General features: G+C 42.9%; 1 protein-coding gene across 19 annotated transcripts in view; it reads left to right on the top strand.

Annotated features, from left to right (window-relative positions):
* Positions 1–27,889, top strand: part of plecb (plectin b) — a 100,711-nt gene that overhangs the window by 41,942 nt on the left and 30,880 nt on the right. For 4 of the 19 annotated variants that reach the window (XM_076971608.1, XM_076971609.1, XM_076971605.1 and 1 more), the window contains exons 1-2: positions 4,000–7,320; positions 24,809–24,870. In XM_076971608.1, the coding sequence (XP_076827723.1) occupies positions 4,056–7,320; positions 24,809–24,870 (3,327 nt within the window). In that variant the 5' untranslated portion in view covers positions 4,000–4,055. Of the gene's footprint in view, positions 1–3,998; positions 7,321–12,829; positions 12,948–21,798; positions 22,105–24,808; positions 24,871–27,889 lie in introns of those variants that run through there. The other 15 variants (XM_076971622.1, XM_076971615.1, XM_076971620.1 and 12 more) reach the window with 9 other exon arrangements.

Raw genomic sequence — 27,889 nt, 5'->3', positions numbered from 1 at the left:
CTTTGCCAGCAGTTTGAGCGAGGGGCACGTGTGGTCCAGGCCAGCAGAACCTCTACAGTAGGCCAAGTGCCAGATATGCAGGCGTAGTTCTCACACATCTATTCTGGGCTCTCAGGGCCAGCTGCACTACTGGAAAGTCTGACTGGATGCTCTCCAAACCTAAAATAAATGTGATTCTATTGTTTCTTATCCATTCTCAATTCTGTTAGGTTGCTGTTTTTTATGGATCTTCTTGGTATTTACTTGTCTTAATCTTTATTTCAAATAAGGGTGTGTGTGTGTGTGTGTGTGTGTGTGTGTGTGTGTGTGTGTGTGTGTGTGTGTGTGTGTGTGTTTTCCCACACTTTGTGAGGGCTATAGCTTGATGCAGTATCTTGTCCACAGAGACAACAGAGCACTTGTGTAAGTCTCTCTAGATCAGAACATCTGTTAATACTGGCAATTCCTCAGAATTGCATTAGTAGACATTTATTGTGAAATTTTCAGAGTAGTTTAGAATCACACACTTGTTTTAGAAAACCAGTGGTTGAGATTTTGAAAAATTTGGAAAATATTATATTACAATATTGCAAAATATTGCATTGTAGACTTTTTTTGTTCTGCAAAGAAGAATCTGATTGTCACAGAGCTTTACTTGCCTTTCTGGAAACGTGCCTTGAGGTGAACTCTCCTGCAAATGATTTCATCTCACCATTGGAACTGGAATGTGCCTGCTCAATAAAGCTCGGTGAAGGGCGTGTACCTTTTGTTGACAGTGTTCTTGAGAAATGGGTTTTTGTAAGATCAGACTGGACCTGACGGGCTAAGCATGTCTGACATGCCTAGTAAAGGTGTGTTGGACAACGTTAACTACTTGTGTGCAAAGTTTCATTTTAAAACGTTTCTCTATCCACCCATTGCCTCTTTACTGTATGCACCTGGAGATGAATAGGCTGGTTAGCTTCATTCCTCTGCTAGTAATCACATTTGGTATGCAGGAAACCCAAGGAACAATTTTCAGTACATTCTGGTCATGTACAATATCTGGTGTCATGGACATTTTATTTATAACTGAGGAGCTCATATAAGAATAAATCAAGTGCTGCTACATATATTTTAATTGTATGAAGTATAATGCAGAGCAGTGGTGTCCTCAGATGCTGCTGGATGCTTGGTCATTAGTCATGCACGTTTTATTGGAGACATGGACTGATGGGATTGGTCGTTTTGCTCTTCTTTGTGTTTCTTGTTTGTTTGTTTGTTTGGTTGTTTCCCGTGTTTTTGTGTAAATATGAAGGGTTATAATATTGCCTGGGGGTGTTGTGGTACTTTTTAAAAAAGTAAAGTTCTCTTCAGGACTTCTCTACTTTTAATATTGTGCAACACACACACCTACCTAAATCAAGTGCAGTCAGCTACATAAATGTAGTGCACACCCACCTACCTAAATCCAGTGCAGTCAGCTACATAAATGTAGTGCACAGCCAAATAGATAAAACTAGTGCACACCCACCTACCTAAATCCAGTGCGGATTTGTGAATAGTTTTAAAAAGATTTTAAGGATGTTTTAATCACTGGAAATTTTAATATTCATATGGCTTCAACCACAGATGCTATGCTAAACCATTTTTACAAACCTATTAATTTCTTTTGTTCTCTTTTATTATACGTCAGGCTTCAGTCATTAACATGGCCATGCGAAAGAGCTGTCATTGAATTAAACATTAATGTCCCACAAATAATAAATGTCTACCTGTACCCAGACAAAGTGTGATAAGAGATGTATTACCGTTATTGCCACTAAACACTATCCTGCAGCTCATTCTCCTGTAACCCTCTCATAACTTTCTCTTCTCCTACCTTCTTGTGATAAGCCTCAGAAATGTGAGTCTAGACCGACACGATGTTTCATTATCATGGATGAAGTGCATTGCTGAGCTTATCCAGCTGGAGTCTCCCTTCACTTCCCAGGCCTTTTTCTTCACATTTACATTATCTTGAGCGAAGCTCCAGAATTCTGGTTCTGACTTGCACACTTCTTTTTTGGGCGTGTCTTTTGTTTTGGTCACAGCATCTCTGTATTGTGATCTGTTAACTGTTAGCTACTTTCATTATTTCATTATTTTTTTCCTTCATTTGTTTTTGCTCTTTTCTATGAAGCAGTTTGCAGTGCATGATTAGATGTGTGCACTCTGATGTTTTACACAGCTGTGGTTAGGTTTCTTTTTTAGCAATTATTGAGCTGATGTGTATAGATCAGACTCTAAAGGAGGATATTCAAGTTCCTTGGAAAGTTCCTTTCTCCTTGACAAGAAAGGGAAGGATAATTCAGTGAGTAATCTAAAGACCTTTGATGCACTTCCATCTCCATTTTTCATTTTCCTTATCACAGTAGCGGAGACTACAACCCTTACGTTCACTTTGAAAGTTTTACAGTGCCAGCTCAAATTCGCTCTTTCACTCTCTCACACTCACCAGCATTCAGGGTGACAGATAAATACAGAGACAGATGTAAAGAGCAGAAATGATAGAGGGGTGTGAAATCAGATATCTTGTTCCGGGTTGTTCAGAAAGGTTAGCTCCGACGTACAGATCTTTATATAGTGATGGGTCTCAGAGGCAGTTCAAGCTCTCTGGCTAAATCAAGACATGGACTCTAGTAAAACGCTCCAGTGATTCTTTCAGCCTGTTGCATCATTTCAATGAACTATCAAGAGTGTTTTAAAAGCACAAGTGTGTTTGCAGCTCCTCTTTTGTAGTCTGCTCACAATTTAAGTTTACTTTGAAAATACATTTTATTATATGTTTTGATTGATTAAAGATTGTTTTCTGTTCTTGATCTTAGTGCCTCAAAATGTTTTTTGTCTTAGCCATTTCTCCCTACGTCGGCACTAAAAATGTCAGCATTGTAAGCCGCAGAAAAATAAGCTGTGATCTATTAGTCGAGACTTTCTGAACGATTCAACACTGTTCTCTTCAGCTCTATATCTGTACAGTCTCGTTTGCTTTGTCATTTGAATATTATCTATCTCATATCTCCTGTGTCAGGATAATTTTCTCCATAATCTCTTATCGATGGACAACTGGCACTCCTACTCAGGAGCTCACCTGCTGCTCTATAATAAAATATTAGGTGACAGAAAGGTTTCAGGAGGAACCATAAAGAGTGTCTCTAGGGCAAAAGGCTTCACGTCACATGATATGGCGCGTACAAACTTGGTCCACTGTGCGTAGGTGTGAATGGCTGATGTGTATTTCCAATATGGTATATGCCTGAGGGGTGCCTCCTTTTCTTAGCCTTGCTCCTCACTGGCCAATCCACTCTCTCCTGGTGTAAGAAAATCTGACACACGAGGGAGTGTGTACGGTGCTCTCTAGTACATGAGGGCATGGCTATCTCTCGTACATGAGCGTATGGATGTCTTTTCCTGGCACGCGCTCAAGACAATCAGTAGTGTTCTCTGCTTTGTCGAACCCCTTTTCACAAATCTTTTTCCTTCTTTTTCAATTCTAATCTTTACTTCATTCGCTTTCATTTCATTCAGACCAATCACAGCTGTAAATGGTCTGCCTGTGGGACTTTTGTCTCATACACGCTCTTCCTTGTGAGAGAGGTAGGAGGGGCTGAGTGTAGCACCGTGTTCTCTCTCTCTTGCTCTCTCTCTCTCTCTTGCTCTCTCTCTCCGTGTTGTACACACCTCCTCCCTCTGTCACTGCCGCTCTGCCAGGCCAGTCTCTGCTCACTTCCAAAGGAGACTGCGTAAAGGAGGGAACACTTTTTCCTTCGGCTTTACTTCAGGAAGATTTTTTTTCTTCTTTGCAAACAAAGAACAAGAAAGAACAGACTCACTGTCTGTGGACTAAAGAGAGCTGAACAAGAACAGAGACACAAACGGCGTGAGGACTTATTTAAACATTCTTTTTGCCTGGACTGAGAGCACGTGGCAGCCGGCTCTGCCACTGGACCCTCGCAGAGTGAAAAGAGTGAGGTCATTCAGTTATTTCTTCTTCTTTCACTGAGTAGGCTCTGTGTTGCTGTTTAGGCAAACACTGCGAGAAAGACCAGGCAAGCACAATGGTTGCTGGAATGCTGATGCCCCTGAACCACCTGAGGGCCATTTATGAACGACTATTCCGGGATGGTGTCATGGTTGCCAAGAAAGACAAGCGTCCTCAGACAATCCACCCTGAGATCCCAGGGGTGGTGAATCTGCAGGTCATTAGAGCTATGGACTCCCTGAAGTCCAGAGGGTTTGTTAGGGAGACCTTTGCATGGAGGCATTTTTACTGGTACCTCACTAATGAGGGCATTGTTTACCTGCGTGACTATTTACATCTGCCACCTGAGATTGTGCCCACTCCACTGCAGAGGGTGCGTCATCATGCTTCTACCCTGGCCGTTGTCCAGAGGGCTGCAAGGACACAGACTGTAGAGGGGCCGACTTCGTATGTTCCTAAACCAGGCAGGGGAGGTGCGGAGACGCAGGAGGCCTTGTCAGAAAGGCAGGGGTACCGTCGCAAGCAGATGGGAACCGAGGATGATGAAAACCTGAGGTTTTTAGGTCGCCCAATAGCTGGTGACAAGATGAAGTCAACTACATCATGGGAATCCAGGCAGCAAGTCCAACCCATGCCTCTCAGTGGCCAAAACGAAAGAGAAATGGATCGAAGAGGCAGGAAGAAACTGATCACAGGTGCACTTTCTCACCAGCCACCTGCTGAAATCAGCACTGCACAGTCTGCAATACAGAAGAAAATGAAAGGTGAGGACTACAAGGCAGGCACTGATGCAGCCTTGAAGCAAAGTACTCCAAAGGCCACAGGAAGTGGGGATTTGCTGCCAGCCCACCTTGCTGTTACTGCCACATCAGCAGGTGAGGTTGCTGCTGCAGTGCCTGTGCCCCCCAGTAAAGCAGGGAAGATAGAACTCAAGGAAGATGTATCTTCTCTTAAAGCAGAGAAGGTCATATTCAAGGAAGAGGTGTCTTCTCTTAAAGCAGAGAAGGTCATATTCAAGGAAGAGGTGTCTTCTCTTAAAGCAGAGAAGGTCATAGTCAAGGAAGAGGTGTCTTCTCTTAAAGCAGGCAAGGTAGAAGTCAAAGGTGAGATGTCTTCTCTTAAAGCAGAGAAGGTAGAACTCAAGGGCGAGATGTCTTCTCTTGAAGCAGGGAAGGTAGAACTCAAGGGCGAGATGTCTTCTCTTAAAGCAGAGAAGGTAGAACTCAAGGAAGATGTGTCTTCTCTTAAAGCAGGGAAGGTAGAACTCAAGGAAAATGTGTCTTCTCTTAAGGTTTACCAAGAAACTGCTTCCAGTAAACTAGCCAAAGATGCCTCTCTGTCACCTCTAACTGAAAAAGTGTCAGAGAAGCGACTGGAAAAAAAAATAAAAGCCAAAGAAAGGAAGAATTTTCAGGAACATCCTGTTAAGGACGAAGTACACAAAACGACTGAAAAGATCTCCATGTCTGGGACGCAGAAGATGTCATCAGAGGAGTGCAAAAGCAATGGCAAGCCAGCTTTGATTAGATGTGTACCTGATCCACCTACACAGATCATTACTACTGCCCTGACAGCAGGCACTGTAGCAGAGACGTCCTCTACGTCCCCCAATAAGCTAAGCAAAGTGAAACACAAAGAAGATGTGTCTGTTATGGTCCCTCAGGATGCCAGTTCTAACAAGCAAGCTAAGGATGCTTCTCTGCCTGCTCCTACCAAAAGGAAAGTGGAAAAAACGCTGCAAACAACAGTGAATATTCAGGAGCAGTCTGCCAACAGTGAAATACCCAAACTAACCGAAAAGGTTGCCATAGCACCGGAGTCCACACTTCCTCCATCTGAGCAAATGCTAGACACCATCACTGTCACTGTGGAGCCTACAGGAAAAGGAAAAAATAGGAAAGAAAGGAAGAAGAAAGATCAGATCACCAAATCTTCAGACTTGGTGTTGGAGTCTGCATCCACAGAGAAGAAAGACACCACAGAGATAAATTATGTGGTTGACATGAAGGTTAAAGAGGAAACTGGGCCTAATCTTGCACAGCAATCATCTGAACCATTTTTTGAGCACTGTGCCAGTATGCTTGTCCCAGGATCAACGCTGCCACCCACAGCATCCTTGGTTCAGCCACCAAAGCATGCTGAGCAAGGTAAGAAAGAACATAAGAACACCAGTATTCAAGAAGCAAAGGGCATTCACGAAGCATCCGAAAATGCCAAAACAATCTCACCACCTGCTCAGAAAGAAGCAGAAATTCCTGCTGAGGGTCTCTCTGCTACAGCAGTGAAAGTCGAGCTTCAGGAACAAAAGCATCATCTCAGCCCAGCTCCTGAGATCCCAGCTGCACCTGCTGCAGAACAGGCAAAAGCATCGACCCCCCATGAAGAAATGACAAGTGTTGAACAAACCATGATGCCAGTGGAGTCTAAGAAGAAGGCATCCAAGAAGGAGATAACATCAGTTCAACAACAGCCAACCAAACAGGTGGAAGAGTCGGAGCGTAAAGCTCCCAAGATGAAAGAGACTGAAGAAGAAGCCCCGAAACCTCTAAAAGGAAAAGGGAAAAAGCAAAAAAGCGCATTGAAACAAGCTCCATCCACGGCAACAGAAATCAAAGCTACCGAGGTGATGACAGCAGCCCATGTTGCCATTAAGACCACTCAGCCTCAGGGCCTTGGGCTTCTCGTAACAAACGAGTCTCCCAAGATGCCTCCAGAAAGAATGCGTGCTGAAGAGAGCAGCCAGGCGGCAGCTGTACATGACGAGGCCCCTGCACACGGAGGGAGGGTGGAGCCTTCACAGCCCTCGACTGAAAAACTGGAACGGGAGGTTCCGAAAGGGAAAACATCCTCCTCGCAGAGGCTGAGAGAAGCACTCACAGCCGGAGCGTCAGCAGAAGCCCCAGCCCAGGCCAGCCCCCAGCCTGAGCAGGGGGAGCCTCCCAGTGTTGCACAACAATCAGCCTCTCTCCACGCACAGCACAGCGGAGAGAAGCAGGAAGAACTCGCCGCTCACAAGGCCACTGAAGAGCCCAGCGGCACCGGCCAACTCCACACTCAGGACGTAATCTGTGACGCGCAAGCGGCGTGCGAGGACGAAGCCACCATGCGCAGGAAGATCGTGGTTGTGGAAGAGGTGATCGAGGTGCAGCAGATTGCCAGCCCAGGTGCGGATGGAAGTCAAGCCGTGACGACCCCCGTGCCCGAGTTTACAGGAGAGGAGTTGGACTACGATGTCCTGGAGGAGTTGGCCAAGGATCGTTCGGGTGCTGTTGTCGAAAAGGAGGGCTGGGACCATTCTCTGGAAGAGCCCGAGCGTAAAACCTTCCCAAACTTCCTAGAAGGTATGGTAGAACCATCAGTCGCCGTGCACTTGTTCTGGTTCGGTGATGTCACGGCTACTGCTACAGTATCTCTCTGTTTACAGTGTAGGATGGTCATAGTGACCGATGTAGAGTGCTGGCATGATTGGTGTCACCTCTTAAATAGACTCAGAGAGCATTGTTGGTTGTAGAGACAATTAGGCACGTGCACTGTTTATAAACAGTTTTCTGCATTTTCTGTTCACTGAATTCATGGTGGTAAAATTAGCTGAAACGCCTGCAGCATTTAAAACTGACACACAAGGGAAAGTACGGCAGGTTTATTTATATAGCATACATGTGGCAGTTCAAGGTGTGTTACATATAAAACAAACTCAAAGGCAATATATTCAAATAGAAACACGTCAATATACAGGAACATACTCAAATAATATAATACCCGAATAAATAAAAATGTAATTAAAAGGCTGCATTACACCTGAATGCATTTTTTAAATGGCAGTAACTTAATCTTTTATGTGTTCATCACTTCATCAGAGTCTCTCTGGATTTGGGAGGTTTGCACAATCATCCTGTTTGTCTGGTTTGGAGTTTCTACCCAAAAGTTCCCAGCAGAATTTTATGAAATTGTTTCTGGCAGAATCCCGTTCCACATCCACACCCAAACCACTCCCCAAAAAGTGCATTTAGCCAACTGTTAGTCTGTTATCTGCATATTGAGATGTCATGTGCTGTGTGATTTATTGTAAAATGTCAGATTTCTGTTGTTCCAGCTTGCTAACTTTATTGTAATAAGTGGCCTAGTAGGTCACTTGTTGGCACTGGTCTTCCTTGAAGAATCTTGCAGGAATGTAGACAGCAAGAAGGAAATGTTGATAGAAATGTTCAAATCATTCAGAAGGGAGGTGTTTTAAGATCACCTTCTCTTTCTCGACTTCAGGGATACGATGTGAGAAGTGCAATTGGGGAAAGGGGTATTGTGTGTTTGAGAATGTGCAGCCCCTGCTGCAGGAAGCTTGTGTTTTAGGTTCCGTCCTGTGGTCTGTGATCGGGTTTCTCTTCAGATAACCCTGCATGACAGAATGAACTCCTGTCTGGCATCGCACAATGGAGCATAGCACAGATAAAGCTAATAACACAAAACACCACCATCGCTTGCCCCTATCAGCCCGTGCAATAGATTGTGCAACAGAATCTTCTGGAATGTGCAATAACCTCGTGCTCTTGCTGGCCTGGTGGTGCCCGGCGTGTGCGTTTATTGGCTTCACTGGGTCTTCTGGTAAATTTCAAAAGTATCATAATGACTTTTAAAATGATTGTGCTGTGCATTGTTGTAAAAGTGTCACGATGACACACATTGTGGTGGAAAATCTGTGAGATAGCAGGATGTGCTTATAGCTGCTACTGGATCCTGGATGCTTTTATTTGCTGTGACACATGGGGAAGGTGCATAGTATGAAAAAACTACCTTTAGTGTTGTGAAGAGGCCAATGACACTGTTTTGACAAATCAGTGTATCCGTTATCCTATAGCAAAGCTAAGAGAGTGGATCAAAGGTGTCACATATTGCTTTCATTATTAAGTCAGACAGATGGCCTGCACTGAACAATAGGTTGTAATGCTCCACAACGGTCTACTGCCCCCTAGCTGCATTGCTGAGTTCATTTTTGCGGTGAGATTATTTTACCTCCATGTCTGACTTGAGACATCACAGTTATAACCAGTTTTCCAGATAAGGTGAAGTTTTTTTTTGCATTACACATCCCAGCTCCCCGATGTGTTGTTCTATCAGTTCTTCCTGCCTGTTTGTGTGCTGGATTCTTATGAGGAGACTAAAAGGCGCAGCATGAAATGTCACCGAGGCGCTGATCCGACTGCCTACGCCAGGCAGAACGTCTTGGGCACAACAGTGCGGCAGTGTGCCGTGTCTCACATAGGCCGTGTTCTGCTCCAGTGTCTTCCTACACCAAGCATTCCTGACTCTTTCTGCTTCTCATTAAACGGGCTGAATCAGTTGGAATGCCCCACTCTTTGATGTCACACGATCTCGGTGTTGGAGCTGAGTCACCCAGGCCCACTTTCAGAGAGGACCTATCAGACACATGCAATCAGAAGTTCGTGTCATGACTTTTGAACAGGGTGCTCTTAAATGCAGGCGGTGTGTTTGTCTTTTGCCACCATGTTAGACGCTTCTGTCACTATTTCCAAATAGGAAATAGATTTGTTGTTCTACCCCAGCTTCTATTGTGTTGTGCTTGTATTTTTTGTTGGTGATGGCTGGTACTATGGCGACAGTAAAGTAAAAATAGTTATACATAAATGAAAGTATAAAAGGGAAGCTAAAATGGCTGGAGAAATGTTTTATTAGTCATGGGCTGGTGATAGTTTTCTTTTTTCCCCTATTGTGCTGTTCAGGGAGTGTGTCGTGCTCCCTGCAACTCTGCGTGTGTGTGAAGAGAATGGAAAAAGAATCATGGTAAAGGGAAAAATCTATTGGACCCAGTTTAATTATAGTGCACAATGACGTGGCATAAATACAGGCTGGTTTGTGTCACCCTACTGCAGGCTGTTATTGCAATCAGTCTAGTCTGCAATCAGCATGTTTTGGGAATAGATTCTATTTGAGTGGCATCTTTGTTACTCACAGCAGACTGGATAAATGGATAGAGAGTACCGCAGTCTTTTATTCAGATTGATCAGACTGTCATACTGACATGATTCACACTGTAGATGGTTTTAGTGAACCATTTTAGATTATATTTTATATTTATTATATTATATATTTTATAATATTAGCAAGACTCGTGTACAACATATCTCGGCTCACTGATTACTAACTTACATAAGTTTAAATAGGTATTGAGTTCACATTTCATTCAGCTCGGTATCTTGTCTGCATGACCCTAGCACTCTGTTCCAAGCTTCTGATGTCACATGCTGCCTTTTACTGTCATTTAATTCTGGTCACACCAAATGCCTGATGACAAGCAGTAATCTGCTCTGTGCGACAAAGACTATGACCATACAAATCTGGGAGTATCAAGCTAGGCCTGTGGTTTTTTTCACTCCAGAATGGTTTTTGGTGGCATGGGACATTGCACTGAATGGCTGATGTGGTTTATCCATATATTTACCTATTAACCCAATAGGACACACACTGTTTAAACCTATTTATATTTTATTCAGTGTCTTGTGAGATATGGACTTTAGATGTCTAATTATCAAAAATAGAAATTTAAGCTACATATTGTGGATGAAGTACTGTAATTATCCCATGTAAGTACATTACTGAAGAGTGTAAACACGAGTGAGATACCGGCTATTAAAATGGACACTATTCAACACCAATATTTATCATGCCATGTGCTGGATTTAAATGGTCTGTGAAGCGTTCTCTATTTAGGGTCTGTTGTGGCCTTCGGGAGGTCTCCAGTACCCCAATGGTACCATAAGAAAGGGAGACAGGGAACTCCAACCATCCCTGGCATTCTGCCGTCATTATGGGAAACATGTACACACAGGGTTGGATTTAGCAGCTCAGAGTTTAATCTGAGATTAAAGCAATCACAAATTAAGCTGGACAGTATAATGTGTCAGTGCATTACATGTTTCAGGACTGACTTCATGAGCAGTCTGGAACAAGATTTTACATTTGGATTAAAACATTTAGAACTTCAAATTGGGGTAATGTGATTATAAAGATTATAGGGCTGATGTGATCTTCAGGCACAGAGAGCTAAGCTGAGCAAGAGAACGTCACACAAGGTAATGGATGCTCCATTCGTCCACACATGCAGCTGCCAGAACAGGATCCATGGCTCAGGTTCAGGCTCTCGTATAAAAGCTGGAGATCTGTGCCATAACCTCACAGAATAGCCCTTCAGTGTGATCTCTCTCAGGTCCTTTGAAGCCAGGCAGATGCCACAGCTGTTTCCCAAGTCTCTAACTGATCCAGCGTGGGCACTTAGCTTGCTTGATATTTATATCCATGCTAGGTTCTATTACCCCACTCCCTGGACCCCTGGCCCCCTGCCGGGGCCCCTGCCCGCCCCCAGGCCCTTGGCCACCCCTCCTGCTTAATGGCAAAGCCCCAGAGAGCAGGGTGACATATCTGAGCAGCAGGCACAGGCTGTCAAAATTAAGAAGGGGGAGAAAGAAGGCACCACACAAACAAGCTGGAGTGTCTTTCTTTTCCCTCATTCCACCACCGCTCTCCTGGTGCTCGTGTCCTGCAGTCCGGCCAGCTCCATGAAGATCATACCTGGTAGGTTAGCAGTTGTTCGAGTTTGTCTGTGTAATTGTGTTATTGTGTGTGTGTGTGTGTGTGTGTGTGTGTGTGTGTGTGTGTGTGTGTGTGTGTGTGCGCGCGTGTGTGTGAAGTGTTGTTGTTGTCAAGGGAGGAGGGGAGATGCGCATACAACCTCTTCAGTATGACCTTTAACCACCCAGACTGAAATTCTATTCCATATTTAAACCTTTCACACTATGCATGACTTGAATTACTTGTGATATTTTGAGGTTTTTCCTCCCCCACTCCATCTCTTTATTTGATTCTAAGCAGCTCACCTCTTCTATCACCTATCTGGTTGTAATTCTGTCAGCCAAACCTGACAGTCGTGCTGTGACTAAGATTGGTGGGAGAGCGTTGACTTCAGACGTAGCATCTTCTGCTGTGTGTGATGTTCAGAGATGTGTGATGTCCGGCAATGTATATGCTAATTGTTTCTCGGAGCCATAACAGAGCTCCCACCTGCTCCTCCTTGAAGCAGGTATATATTTGTTTCCATCTTGTCTTTTATGAGCTGTGTTTGGTGTTTAATCTTCTGAAGGTGCACTGGGGGAGTGGGCTGTTTGTTTGATAACATCAAGTTTTAGTTGTCGAATATCCGAGCCTTCTCACCTCTCAGAAATATGGTAATAATAAACAGGATTCATCATAAAACACCCTGTATTAAAACATTGATTATTAACATCTGTAAAGCTGGACTTTATATTGTATTGGGCAATTTGTTTCTTTTAAATTTATTCCTCTTTTTATGAGATTTTAGTCTAATCAATCCTCCCTTCACTTGGCAGATCACAAACATTTGGAAATCTGTAGTTTATAATGTGATACTGTGAAAAGTGAACATGTTACAGCGAAAACACGACGGAGTGAATGTTTAAAGTAGCATGATGATGTTAGCTTCATGTCAGGAGGAAATGTTTCGCAGTCAGTCGGGATTGTCTCATCCCTTTTTAAAGCACATAACTAAACTTTGAGCTGATGTGGCGAGTGTTCTCAGCAAATGCAATCTGATATTAAGAACAGAAAAGTATAGTTTGGAAGAGTTCGGAAAGCGTTGTGTAAATGTCAAAGAGTGCAGTACATTTTCCCACTGGAAGGAAAAAGAATGCAGAGAGCTGACCCTCCAGCTTTTGGCTGGAAGACATTTTGTTGTTTTTATACTAGACCCACCCCCTCCACCCCCCTCATCTTTGCGACACTCACATGTGTCCTCCCACCTGTTGCTGCCCAACGTGGCCCATGATTATCTCAATCCTAATGCCAACAACACCCCCAGGCTCTGTGGTCCCCACCCTGGTGGTTTTGGGGCACATCATCACCCTCATAGCTGTCTGGCATTTGCGGAGGCACAGCAGTCAAGGTAAGAGGTTTTGCAGACCTTGCAGGGGAACTTTCTCCTTCCTAGAGACCATTGCACACACACTAAGAGAAGGTCACTGCTTCGCAGTGTCATGTGTTTACGCCTTTGTCACCCTCTGGCATTGTCTTGCTCTCCCTGTCGAGCTCTTGAGCGGTGGTCTCTGTGGGAGAGAGTCGCCCTGTAAATGTTGGCGTGAAGGTGGAGAGCTGATAGTGGCGGCGGTGGTTCATGTACAACATCTACCACACTTTTGTTTTGCGTTCTTCTCTATAGACTTGTGTATGGATTTTTTTACTTCAGACTTGTCGCTTACATACTATAATAAACGATTACTATGGAACAGAATAAAGCCCACTGAAAAAAATGATCACTTGTTTTGTACATCTCTGTTGTTCAAGGGCACTATGTATATAGTGTATGTGCGCCTGACCTTTGACCCAAATGTGGTGTGCTTAACCCATTAATATGTCCTCTTTGCATGGACCATAATGTCCTGGGTCTTGAGTTGCATTCACATATGTGAACAGAAGAAAATGTGTTGCCATTATTCTGTCAGTGAGGTCTGCCTCCTCCGTGATTTTTAATGCCCCTGTGGGGGTGACATTCTCGGGAGCTTGGCATTAACTACAGTAAATGTACCATCCCCAGTCCCCCAGTGCCCCACCATCCCCCCAAAAAGCAGACAGGCATGAATGCCCATATGGAAGTAATTACATGTCATAATTACATGACAGAGATGGTATGATGGTATAGGGTGGGCTTTTGTGTAAGTGCTAGGGGTAAGCAAAGTACTAAAACTAGACTTAGTTTTAGGGAGAGACATTGGACAAATATTAACGGTGAATCTTTTGAAGTCAGTTGAGGTTAATGCTTGCATTAGGCAGTGAGCAATCAGATGGTCTTACATTTAAGTCCCCAATGTCTAATCACAAGACCTTGAGGCATCTTGTTAACCTCTAATCCGTGACAGGCTGGGGCTTTCCGGACTGATGGATCCCTATGCTAAGTTTAACTGCTGTTTTAGTTTCATCTCCTGGTGACAGGAAGCCCTTGCTCAGGGCTGATCCCTGGAGCCCAGTGCGACGTCGTTGACCTGTGCCTGAAGCTGGCAGCAGACACCTCTCCGACTGTCCCCTCTCTGCCCTCCTGACGGCTCATTCACCTCCTCAGGCTTTGGACCTGGTTGCTCATACAATCATGAGACTATCACAAAAGTTGTAGCTACGTTTTCCCCTTTACTCAGACAGTAAATAAGCAGAAAAGGTGGACGGTACAGGTTCACTTTGACTATTGGGGTCAAAAGGGTCAGTTGGGTTGTTCCGATATGCCATTCTTTCCGTTATGGCCACCAGCACAATGTGTGCTTAACAAACTGTGTTTCTTTGCCATTCTCCATGATTGAGATATCTATCCAGAATAGCAGGCCACTGACCGGATAGGTGTTGAAGCAAAACAGAAACGTTTGTCCAGCAACACTATATGTTGTTTGTTCAGGACACTGAACAAACAAATAAACAAATAAATGAATAATAGAAGCTTTCGGAGGCTTCCAATAAAATATCAGACTTTATGAGGGATATACTAAAAAAGCCACAATTTATAGAGTTTTAAGTTATTTCACTGTTTATTTCAAGTTTTTATTTGCAAATCCATACACTAAACATTAACTTTTAGGTAATGGATCAGTAACAAAAATCTTGGTTTCAGGTCTCAGTTAAATCAAAGACAGATGGTTTGGAAGCATAAGTGGTCAGCAGTTGTGAATGTTCTAGAAATAATCATCATGCCATGTCTCTCCTGTTTCTCTCTCCTGTCTCTCTCTCTCTTTCTCTCTCTCTCTCTCTCTCTCTCTCTCTCTCTCTCTCTCTCTCTCTCTCTCTCTCTCTCTCTCTCTCTCTCTCCGGTTTCTCTCTCCTGTCTCTTCCTCTCCTGTTTCTCTCTCCTGTCTCTCTCTCCTTTCTCTCTCTCTCTTTCTCTCTCTCCTGTTTCTCTCTCCCCTCTCTCTCTGTCTGTCTCTCTCTCTCACTCACTCCTGTTTCTCCCTCTCTCCTGTTTTTTTTAATAATTAAGCATAAAGACACACTCTTGTGGCCCTTGCTCCATTATTTGGCTTAGAAGAAAATGACCCTTCAAATACCATACAGTATCACACATCACGTCACCCTGTAAAGTCACTCATTACAATAGGAAGAGGACAGGAGAGATGATGGCAAGTTCAAAGAGTAGAGGTGAACATCATATTCACACAGAAAGCCTTTCAGTGTGCAAATTAGGCCTACAAGCTGGTTGGCTGTATTGGTTTAGGATGCCACTCCGAGTTCCACTCTGCTCCAGTCAGGGTGTTGAAATGAGCTCTGTGACCTAGGAAAGGGACGACCTTCGCCAGCTTTACCAAGGTCTTACAGCTGAATTTTTATTTTTACCTCTTGGCCTGCACCGTGGCTGCAATATTAACAGACCTGGTTTCCTTCAGCTGTTTCAAGTGAATCATCTAAAACCAGTCCAACCGTGCAAACTAGAGAATCGTCGCAAACTGAAGAATCATCTCAAAATGGAGAAGCCTATGGTGTGAAAAAGACTCTTTCCTAACATAATAATTATTGACAACCTTTTTTGTCTCTTTGTGGTTTTCACATCCCGTTATCTCTACTGTATTTACGTATTAACTTTCAGCATAAAACCAGCTCAATGCCAATACCATTATGAAGCTAATAATTGTGCTAAAGTACTCCAACATCTGTCAGTGATGTCAGTATCACAATGTTTCACTAATTTTATCTCATATGACTTTGAAATGGAATATGTCCTCAAAGACGTAGGGCTGCCAAGTTTGAGCCATAACAGCGTAATAGTACCAATCCTAAGTCGTATTTCATCCTGCACATACTGTCTCATCATTTAATAAGAAATGTTTTTAAGATTTGGGACACAGGATTGACAAGTAGTTACTACTTGTGACAAGTGCAGCTTTAAAACAAAAATACAGTTAATCGATTATAATGCTTTGTTGTAATTTAAACCAGTAGCAGTAATATATTTATATGTACTATGATGCCAGCTGGTGTTTTTTGTTTGCCTTGTGGAGACAAACCCTGGGCAAACATCTACACCCAACTCATCACTGTAAAAAAAAAAATAGACTAGATCAGATATAAAGACATGATGATTTTTGTAATTCTGTTTTAATATACAATATAAAATATAGACATAAAACATGTAGCGTACACCTAATATTATAGGTATGAATCTATTATGAGTATTTCTTTTTCTCCCTTTCTCTTGTGACACCAGACTCTCTTTTGGGAGAGTAATGCAGACCGTGGGTGTGGTTCTGCTGGTGTTACTGAGACGTGCATTGGAAATATTCAATACTCCAGTATAAGTGATTGAGGAGTAACTATACTTCTGATGCTATCAGTCTTGCTTTCTTTTGGCAAGTTTGCATTAATCCATCTATAATGATGAAAATGTTTGTATGTATTGTAGCTTTCCTGATGCGACTCTAACTGTGTTAATAAGTAGGCTGTTAATAGGTAAATAAATAATTCAGACTAACAGATCCGAGAGGGTGGCAAAATGCCAATTCTTTTGTAGTAATTGGAACTGTCTTCTGAATGAAATTGTAATATAAAGCTGTCAGATATGTCACTGAATTCTGGGTTATCTGAGCTGTAAACTAAGCCTATTTCCATGTCTCAAAAACAGGTTTGGCAGTGCTAGTAATTATTTCTTTATGCTAAATAGAACACATCTGGCCAGGGGGTTATTTAAAACTGTCAAAAGACAGTAATCAAGCCAGAGTCTTCTGCTTGGAGCACCAGCCGTAAGAAGAGTTCACACACCTGCACTTAACTGCTTTTTGATGTTTTCTTTTTTTTTTTAGCACCTGCTATTGACTATATTTTCAAGAAAGCTCATTATGATCATAACGACTTGAAGCACTCATAATCAGTTGTTATTATATTTTTTATATTTTTATTCTTTATTGAAACAGCTTTGTATGAGGGGATACAACTTGATCGGCAAGATCTTAAAATCACAGTAACGGGCTTTATTGCGAATGGAATTTCTATTGGATAACATTATACTGTGCAGGGATGTGTGAAATGGGTGTGGGTGTGTGTGAGTGTGTAAGCAGAGGCATTGAACATGTGAGGACGTAGCATCAGGAAACTCTAGAGGGTGCAAAGTGTCCTGTGATGGCGACTGGGAACCAAGATACGGTTAAACTGTATAGCACGAGCAGTGCTGGATTATTTTACGGACGGGAAAATTATCTGAATGAGATCAACTATGGAGAGAGAACAAGATTTTTATACAGAAAAATGTGTTGTGCAGGTAGGTTATGAGGGTACACTTCGTTTTCTTAATATGGTCATTGGGTGGGCTTTAGTCGGCCAGGTAGGCGTTACCTGGGGAAGGTGCGATGTGTAAGTCGTAAAGCCTTTACCAAATGTTAACCAATAGCAGGTCTGTTTGCAACAATACCTGAATTTGGGCGTGAGCGAACTGTTAAGATCAACTTATATTTTAAAAAGTATATGTATATTTACATGTTCTTCTGCATATATATGCCACAAGTGAGTTGTAGCATAATGCTTGAAAATTGTGACATAATCAAGCTGTCAGTGCCCTCAGTGGGCAGTCAGATCATCTTCATGTGTGTGTGTGTGTGTGTGTGTGTGTGTGTGTGTGTGTGTGTGTGTGTGTGTGTGTGTTTTCGTGTAGAAGATCTAATAATGAATTGTGCCATATTTAGTTACAGGGTTTATCGTCTGGGTTTTATGGGGGTTTTGTCGCCATCTGTTGTTGGATTGATGAAGCTTCACATTCGGTATTGTTGACCTTGTTAGTCGTAGTTATTAGTTGATAGCAGTATGCGCAATAGTAGTAGTAGTAATCAGGTTTCGTTTGCAACTGCATTAAGTTTAAAATAATTTATTATTTGTCTTTGAAATAATGTATTGTTTTGTAAAACTTAAATGCACTTTTAGAAACACTTAAAATGTTTAATTCCGTCTTAGCTGTGAGCAGAGAAAGTGTGCTTGGCTAGACAGTCTTTGAATGTTCTTCTCAGTCATCACCATTAGAGGGAGACATTAGATTGGACAATATTCGGTTTGTTTCCTCCATTTTGAGATTGGTGCACAGAATGATCTGGAAGGAGGTGACTGACAGATGTGGGACTTTCCATACTGACCAAGAGGACAGTCCAGCAAGTTATTTTAGATGCCAGTGACCAGTGCCAGAGCTGTCGTGTTGTGGCTCAAGTTTAATCAGAATTTAGCTTCATCTTCAGATCCTCTGGTGAAATGACATTGACACCCGGTTCATGGATTTAGAGCATCAGAGATATTACTGGAAAGTGAGTCATCACACAGTCAGTGCTCTCTCAGAGATGGGCTAAGAACACATGGACACCACAGCAAGGGATTGGACATATATTTTATTTCAACTAAAGTCTGGTCACATGCATTTTCAGATCATGTGACTACAGTGTCACCTATATTTTTCATCACTACCAAAGAGTGAAAAACAGGTGTGCTTGTTCAGTTCTGGTGGGAGAGGACAGGGTGTGTCTGGGGGTGCTATATGATGTGGTTTGGATTTGTGCTGAGGTGAGCTGCTTACTTCTTCTCATTTTATTAACATTCCTGTCTGTGTCTGGGTGGGGCAGACAGTTCTGCACACGCCCCAACATGGATCTAAAGCACAGAGAGACATGGCAAAACAAGACAGAGATGTGCTAGAGGAGGTTCCAACGGGTGGGGGTCCTGTTACTCCCTGCTCAGAAATGTGCAGTGATGGCCTTCTTGACTCACATACCTCATCATGAACACTTCACGGCTGTCCAACTTCATTCCTGTCACTAATTAGTTTCCAGTTTACTAGTGGGTCGGTTTAGTTTCTTACCTTCACTTGTGTGTTAAGCTGGTTTGTGTTGGCGTGTATCATTTGTACCCTTTAGTGTTCAGTGTGGTGGCCAGAGCCAGTGGAAATATTCCTGCTGAGAGAGAGAAGAGGCTGTAGAACTGGACTGGAACCCTCTCAGCTCCACAGCGACTGCAGCCCACGGTCAGCACTACTGGGAGACGCAGTTTAAGACCAGCCAGCATAGCTGATGTCATTTAAATCTATCTTTATTTTGAAGAATATCCACACTATGGTCTGTAGGAAGTGTAGTTATATGGCATCATATTTCCTCTCAGCAGAACTTTGCAAGGAAACCATGGTGACGCTTGTGTTTAATGTCCCAAATAGCGACGTGGGGTTCCCCCAGTTTCCAACCAAATGACGCAGAACAACTGTCAGCAGACAGGGGAGACACTGTGTGGCTAAAAATAGCCCATTGGATGTGAGGAGGCTCAGACTACAAGAAGACTTTTAGTCTTATAAAGAACCATATGGGCTGGCAGAAGCCCAATTGAGTGAGGACCATAATAAGCACTTTTGCTTCAAGTAATGGGACGTCTCTCTTGCGTGCCGTTATGGGAAAGCCCTGATTACCAAGATGTTCCACATCCTCCGCAGGAATGCGTCTGGGGAGCCTGCAGTTCTCTTCTCCATTTCTGAAGTTTGAATGAGGACTCAGTTCTGTCACCATACGGGACTCAGAGATTTGCAGATAGACAAAGGAATAGTGCTGCAGTTTAAAATAAGGACTCTGACTTTTTATCTCATTTGTCTACATGGAATCAATAAGCTGTATCTTCATTTTCCCCACAGCTCTGATAAACGTGGATGTGTCTTTCGAACAGTAGTTGTTGACTTTTTTTTTCCCCGGTCATTCTACTTTATCTAAGCGTGCTGACTCATAATTTATATTCCCGTGTTATCTCAGTCATGTTCCACTGAAGGTTGTGATGGTGATTCGTAATTGCAGGTTTGATATGTCTTGCTGGAGGATGATCTCATGCAGTGAGAACTTTGGAGGTGGCTGTGAGTCTGAGGTCCGGGGGAGTTGCTGGTTGACCTTTTTATAGAGGCTTTACACTGCAGAGGCTAATTGGAGATTAGTTTAATTATTTAATTATGAGAATCTCCACCCTGAGCGTTATTTCTTCACATAGCCTATCATAGTCTGCCTGAGCGGTGTCCTAACTTGCATGTGAAAGTGAGTCTGCGTGGCTCTCTTAGAGTAACGACATTGGCTTCACACTGTAACGAGTCACTACAGTAGGGCAGAGACGGCATTTGGCATCGTAAAAAGAACCAACTGAACCAGGGAGTGTCCTATCGGGGTCTAACTGGGATACAGGTCACAACATGGCCGCTGGTCATTTTCTCTTTGCTGATTGTCTATTTCAACACAAGAAGTGAGGCACGGCCTTGTAGATGGTTGAGGAACGATGTGATCATTTGAGCTGCGAGCCCCATGCTGACAGCGTCTCCTGTGCTTCTGGGGATTTGGTCTCATCTCTCCTACCACTCCTTCATTCCTTCACCTGTAGGGATGCAGGTATGGAGTTGCTAAAGTCGTTATTAAAGGCGTGCCTCTCCACGTTTGTTGCAGAACTGTCAAACATCATAAAATAAACACACACATACATGCATGCGCGTGCACACTCACACACACACACTTACACTCCTGCTGCCTTGAACACTCCCATGTTTATATGTACAGTGCTGGAGTCTGACATCAAGCCTGAACAGGTAAAGAGCAGGAACTGTAGTGCGCAGTGCCTTTGTGGTTAGACACACTAGTCCAGGGAACCAATGAGCAGAGATGGATTGGATTGAACTGGGAAGGTCTTCTTCTCTTTTGCTGTGCAGACAACACATGTTCATTTCATGTCAGCCTTCCCGTGTTGTAGTGGAAACAATCAGGAGGAAAATCAAGATATCGTTCTGTAATTTTAACTACAAACGTTAATACTGAGGTAGTTTATTGAGACGTCTCACATTTACTCAGAGCATTGAATTACTCTTTGAGTACCCGTTGAGATGTAAAGCATACAAACTCAAGGTGGCTAAACAAGCATATATTTTTTACAGTTTTGGTAAATGTAACCATTTACCAAGAAATGTTGTTTATGGTCGAGGACTGAAACACTGTCATAGCTAATTTAGTTTAAAATGATTTCCATGGAAACCAGCTGCGTGAACTGCTGAGGCTGGTTTGGGATGGGTAGTTGACTAACTGTACAAGCATGTAGACACCTGAATGACCCGCCCCCTCTCCAACCCTTCCGGCCTGATCAGACACTCTGAGTAATTCATGATTGCTTCTGTTAGGAATGTTACATGTGCTTAATTATGAAAGGGCTCTGTGTCTGAACTTGAACAGGGAAAGTGCAGTTGTAATCTAATTAAACATGGTCACATTAAACAAATAAAGTTGCCACAAATTATTATTAGTGATACTTTTCAATGTTTTTATGATTCACATAATTGTGTTATAGTCTAATTGCATTTTATTGTGGTTATTTTGATAGATTTATGATGGTGTCTGTTATCTGGCTTTATCTGTTATCTGGCTTTATCTCCTCTAAGTGCATAACTCTGATTTGTTATGCGTATTATGGATTATTGTTCCTTAAACTATCTAAGCTTTAAGGTGTGTGTGTGAGGACGTATGACGTGGGTGGTACACGAGGTATGTTAAAACCACACCTTGTCTGCTCATTCTCCTAGCCCCTCCCCTCTTTCCTGCCCCAACCATAACCAACATGACACGGCAGAGCAAAGGGTGGGCGGAGCCTAGCCCTCAGTGTCCTCGAAACACATAGTAAAAAGAGCTGTCAGAGCAGCACAGAGACAGGCCCAGACTCCGTAGCCTACAGGCATCATTTACGCTGAGGGAGAAGAAAAAGTCAGAGAGGAAACGTGAGCTAACGGAGGGAGAACTGAGCCGAGGCGAGAAGAAGAGGCAGCGAGTTTCAACTGGAACGCTGCGTCTGCGTGCCCAGCTCCCTGGCACCTCTGTGAAGGTGTGAAGGGGGTAATAAAACACATACCGAGGACTGCAGGTCTGTAGAGAGGTTTGCACACGGGGGTGAGAAGACTCCAAACTGAACTCTAGACTCGTAAGACGCAGAAAAGATGAACTCTTCACAGAAACAGAGGAACTTCTCTACTGACAGCATGGGCAGGTCCAGAGTGCCCTCAGACGACGGTTTCTACCAGGGCATGCTCAAAGCCACGGATGGCAGGAAAGGTACCTCGGTGACGCCTCCTTTCTGCGTGTTATGTTCAGTGAGCCGGACAGAGCCTGGCTGTGCTGAAATAGTCAGTCATGCTTGTGTCTACTTGCATTTCTAGCTTTACTTTATGGTCTGTGTGATTTCTGTGGAACGAGGCTGGAAGTGTTTCCCTTGGAAAGTGAAAGTTTATTTTTCTGCTCTTTTGCCATAATTGGTTTGAGTGTATTTCCCAAAATGTAAATTACACTTTTTTGCATCATCACTATAACTGGTAATTCTATAAAAGATTGCTTGCTTCCTGGACCAAAGAAAACCCCTGGTCAGCAGTACACAGGGGCCACACGTATGAGCTATGTTGTGTTCACAGGGGTCACACATATGAGCTGTGGTACGATATCAGGATTTCCCTTATCTTTACAGTATGATTGGCAAATAATATTTGCTAAGGGTGGGATCTTACTGTTTTTCAATACTGCCAGGGGTTAGCAGTGAAAATGCAAAAAACCCAGTAGGTGGGAAATGTCACAAAATGGCCACACCCCTTTTGCTGTGTAGTCTATATCTTACTGCCCCTTTGGTCTTTAAAATAGCTTTGCTTGCACCAAAACAATGTAGTTTAATGATAAATTTAATGTGTGATTCATGTTTAGCTATGTTCTCCAGTTCCTTATATGAAGAACATTGCAACTGATCATTGTCAAAGTCAAAATTAGTGGATAGATAGAGGCAAAAGCAGATATTAGATTCCAGCATGCCTGATCATTTCATGGCCCTGAGGGTGTGGTCCATTGTGAAGTTAATTCTAGCCGTGACAACCACTAGCACTGTAATACAATAACTGAGAGAGGAATCAGGTGCAATTCAGTGATCCTGAGGTCAAAGTTCTGGCTCTTAAGATGACTCAAGCAAACACATTTAAATGTCTAAGACTTATAATCCACACACTTTCTTCGAGTAAGTCTTTTATTGATGAATGAGGATCACTCCACCCTCTTTGGTTAAAGTCCAGCTATGTCCTCCGGAACTCGCCATGGCAACGCTGATCAATAACATTTACTCTTCACTCCACCCAGTAGTGAAATGTGGAGAAAGTGTAACCTGTAGGCGTGTCGGTGCTGGCCTGACTGGGTGAACCTCTATGTGTTTGAGTGTCAGAGAATGGACTGTGACTTGAAGGTATTAGTGTTCCACTTGGCTTGAAAGTTCACATCTAAATCTTGTCCTTTGTTTTATATCATTGGCTATTAATTAATGCAGTATAACATAACAGACCTCACAGACCTTAGCAACCAGATTATCCACCTTCCCTTTGACTAATATTAGTAAAGACAACCTATGAGTTATGTTAACTGTATACTACTGTGGTTTGAAAAGTCCAGGACCAGATTTGACTTCAAGGTCTGGATTTAAATACCGAAAACTGATGTACCAAAATGTGTCCCACGGCTTTTTTTCACTCTGTCCAGGATTGTAGTCTTAGCAAGAAAAAGCAATTTTTGGGAGTTCTCTGGTGAACTCTGATAAGATTTAGCAGGTTTAGCTGATGTCATTAGGGAAACACCAAAATCGAGTGATACAACAAAATGATTGTATGTACAAGTGGAATCATAGATATGTAACGTAGGTGTTACATGACTATCGATGCTGCAAGCTGATTTCTCTGATGTCTAAGTCATGTGGTCTTTATGCTGAAGTCATTGCAACAGAGTTTATCTCTGCTTTTGCAATTAGCATCATTGAGCACAAGAGATCTCTGCATTCCCAATAATAATTCAATATTTAATGCTGAGTCATCAAACTCATGTGAGGGGAAACAATATGTTGCTCCCATATTACACCAGATGGCTCCACATTGTTAATTGACTATGTCAAATCTCACAGGCTTGCTATTATTCACATGGTTGTTTTTGTATCTCATCACAACGTAGGCGTGGGAAGTAAACTGTGGTGAACTGTAACTGTGGTACTGTAGCCTGCAATCATTCAAGGTGTGCTGCTTAACCATGATGGTGTCAGTGCCAAATTAATGGTTTAAATTTATTATCTTAAGACAGCAACTTTGTTCAGTTAATTTAATTTAATCCTGTATTTCTGGATTACGCCGCAGCGTTTACTCCCTCATTAGTGTGTGTTTACTCTCTCATTAGTGTGTGTTTAAGATGCTTGTTTAAGTCTGTTTTGTCTGTTTCGTTGTGGAGCAGTGGAGGTATGTGGTGTGTGTTTTCTGTGTTTGTAATGCCTGAGGCCCCTCTGAGCACAAACTCCTCTGCATTCACCTTCTCTCAGTGGTTCTCTGTGGCACTGTTTAAGATCCAGTGGAATATGCCAGAATGTGCCAGCAGACTGCCAAGCGCACACCTCTTTCAGATGCTCATGTCCCTGTGCCAGCTTGTGTTGGAGGCATTGGTATGAGTGAGAGGCATGTCTCTGCAAGGAACTGCTCAGGTAGTCATTCTGACATGATGTGTCTTTGGTCAGGCTGAATCAAGGGGAATTCAGAAAGGGATTCTTCCCATTATAAGGGTTTTTAGGCCTGCAGATTTGAGCGGTGATAGAAAAGCTGACACTGACACTGCCAATGTCATCTCTGTTGTCCCTGAGGAATGGCTTCACTTTTCCTGCTCCACTCCTGGATATTCCTGCTCTGATGTGTGATGTTGAATCATCTTTAAATGTCTCTTTTTTGTCTCTTATTTGTCTCTTTTTGGTCTTTTGCAGATGAACGGGACCGAGTGCAGAAAAAGACATTCACAAAATGGGTGAACAAGCACCTGATAAAGGTAATTCCTGTCGCTTAGCCCTTGGTTCTGTTTTCTCAGAACTTGTTTTGTTTTAGCAGCTTCCTGTCTCAAGCCCTTCCAGATCTGAACACACTAGATATCAAACAAAGACTGATAAAGTGCTAACAGAGCACTGATAAGGTGATAAAGTGTTGACTGACGGTGCTTAAGGAGTGCCCAGAATCTGTTGTTATGTTTTGTAGTTTACTTTCCATAGTCTCATGGATTCTCCATCACATTTCAGTTGCCATTTAAAGCAAATGCCAAAAAGCAAAGCTAATAGAATACACTGAGACTCAGTTAGCATATACAGTACATGCAAAAGATCTTGTGCCCTAGACATGCATGAAACACTTTTTTTATCCTGAATTATCTTAGTGAGTGAGGCTGGGTTTTCTGATGTTAACAGTTTAGTGTAGTGGTGAGCTTTGATCCTTATTTTAAGAGCATATACCTATTAATTACCAAAATTGGAGTCAGATGATTATGGAGATCATGGAGAGGCAAAGTGCTTGCAGAGATGAGACTTGCATAATGGACCTTCCTTGCATGCAGAAGGTTTCGGTTTAACAAGCAAAGCTCTGATTGCAGTAATGACAACAAGGGAAGAATTCATACAGGCTTACAAAGCAGGTTTTTCAAGGCAACACCATCCGTGGCAACACTGCAACACACAATGTTTACAATACAGAAGCTCATCACTGTCATTGTCTATATTGTGCATTTAAATGTCCTTCAGTCGTGCCTAGTAAAGAACATGATGCATGAACACTGCTCAGGCAAGTGAACACTATCCAGGCAAAAAAGCACTGAACCATAGGTAATATGAGGAGTGAAATGTACCATATTCCCCAAAATATCACAGAAAATGTGCTGTCAGCAAGCTATTCGTAGTGCTTCCTTTGAGCTTACTTTGCTCTGAGGTATTTAATGAATGCTGTAAACTAGCTGGTCACCATGGGTGAAAGATTTTGAGCATATAAAGGCAACCCCCTCACCGGAGTTTCACCGTAGAGTTTCACTGTAGAGTTTCACCGTACAGTTTTGCCTTAGAGTTTCTCATTAGTAAAGAAAAAAAACATCTCAACAAGAAAAAAAAAAACATGTCATGCTGACATTACTTCTCTATGTACAAAATGTGCTGTCACTTTTCATTGAATAAAAAAATTTAAATAAAAAGTTGCTTTTACCACTACCAGGTAAAGGTAATGGGGTCAAGCTTGCAAGGGCTTTCTGTTTATATTGATCAGTCTCCCAAAAAGCTAAAGAAGTCCATTCACTTAATCAGCAGGAAAAAGAAATCCCTCACAGCACAAAAGGCTGTTTTGTGAAAGGCCAATGAAACGCCAAACCTCTCGGCTCTCGCCTGAAGTTAAGCACACACACACTGTTTTGAGAGTTCCTGGCTGAGTGGATGTGGGAGTGAGTCAGAGACATCTGGATTCGTTTAGCTTCTCTCAGGAGAGGCAGGCTGTGCTCCGGCCACGGGCCTTTGTCTCCAGTAGCACTTGTGCTTGACTGCGGGTGGCTGGCTGCCTACTGTAGCATCTCCCTGATTCAGATAGAGCTCCCCCGCAGTCATTCAAATGGCGTCAGAAGATCACTGCCCTGTTTATCGTCTTAATAATTGTAATGAATGAGGTGGAATGCCAAAAAGAGAGTTGTCGGGGAGACTTCTGTGTAGTCTCTCAGTGATTTTGGAAACAACATGATCTAAAATGATCTAAAATACATAAACGAGAGAAAGGGTGAGTGTCAGCAGACGCACTCGTCTTCCTTGGAAAGACTCCCGCAGGTTGATTATTGCACACATTGCACTACATGTTACCTAAACACACATAGCGCTATCCCTTGAACACAAATCTTCCACACAGATCTGGCCTCTGTAGATTTCTGAAGTGATGTGCAGAACGGGCAGATCCAACACTCGGTCATGACCCAGTGGGCAACAGTCACTCTTACCCAGTTCTGATATAAACGAGCAGGTAGCAGAATCTCTAATGCAGGCATTCTCTGATAGTATGAGATGAGATGGCTAGCTGGGTGCAACTTAGGGCAGGCTGGACCCTGCGGAAATGCAGTTATCCTACGCTGTGTTCTCTTATAGTGCAATATTAGTGCAGCAGTATTACAGGCCGTTAATTAGTTGGACCGCTTGCCTAGAGATATTTATGTCAATTGTTAAGGAGATAAAAAGTGGAATGCAGAACAATTATTACATGTTATCAGTCAGTTAGTGGAGAATGATGGGGAAAATGGCTTTATGGCCACCCAGGCCAATCCCCAGGGTGGAGGCAGTCAGTGGGAGGTGTGGGTTTGTGCTCTTGTTTAACTTAAGTCACTCCCTTGAAATCTGTTGAGCAACAGGAAAGCTTGGAAAGGAGCCAGAAATATCGTTTTTTCTGCGGAAGCGTAAATGCATATTTGTCGTAATTTATTAAGCACGGCAAATCCAGGTTATGTGGTTTTGTGACCGTTACTACAAATGCATCTGCCGAAGAGTTATCACACTAGAGAACTCTGTTCTGCTGACTAGATGCATGGTTTTGACCTTGAGAGCTGCAAACTGACACAGAGAGTGCTCGATTTACACTGTGGGGGTACCCGGTCAGCAGCAGGACTGTAGCACAATAGGGCACATAGCTTTCGCTCAACACTACAGTAACAGTAGGTATTACTCCGTGCTGATGGACTGGCCACATTAAACATAGAACCGGTGGACACTGAGCCATTGCAATCTCACTTGGTAATAGATGTGTAATGCTGTGAAAAACGCTAGGGAGTATGCTAGCAGATGAATGTTTGCTTCTGATTGCTGTAAACATGGATACAGTACGATGTACAGAAGGTGGCGCTGTAGAGTACTTCTGTACTACCACCTCCTCCGGTTCCACTTGGCCTTCCAGTGGGTTGAATCTAGCAGGCGGTAGAGGCACTTCTGTCGGGGAGATTATGTGGTAAAAATTGTGAACATATAATGTTACAACAGTGATCCCTGGTGGTGGGATATCTAAACTCT

The sequence above is a fragment of the Brachyhypopomus gauderio genome, chromosome 13 (assembly GCF_052324685.1).
Source record: "Brachyhypopomus gauderio isolate BG-103 chromosome 13, BGAUD_0.2, whole genome shotgun sequence".
In the NCBI taxonomy this organism is placed as follows: domain Eukaryota; kingdom Metazoa; phylum Chordata; class Actinopteri; order Gymnotiformes; family Hypopomidae; genus Brachyhypopomus; species Brachyhypopomus gauderio.
This window is presented reverse-complemented; position numbering and strand designations above follow the sequence as displayed.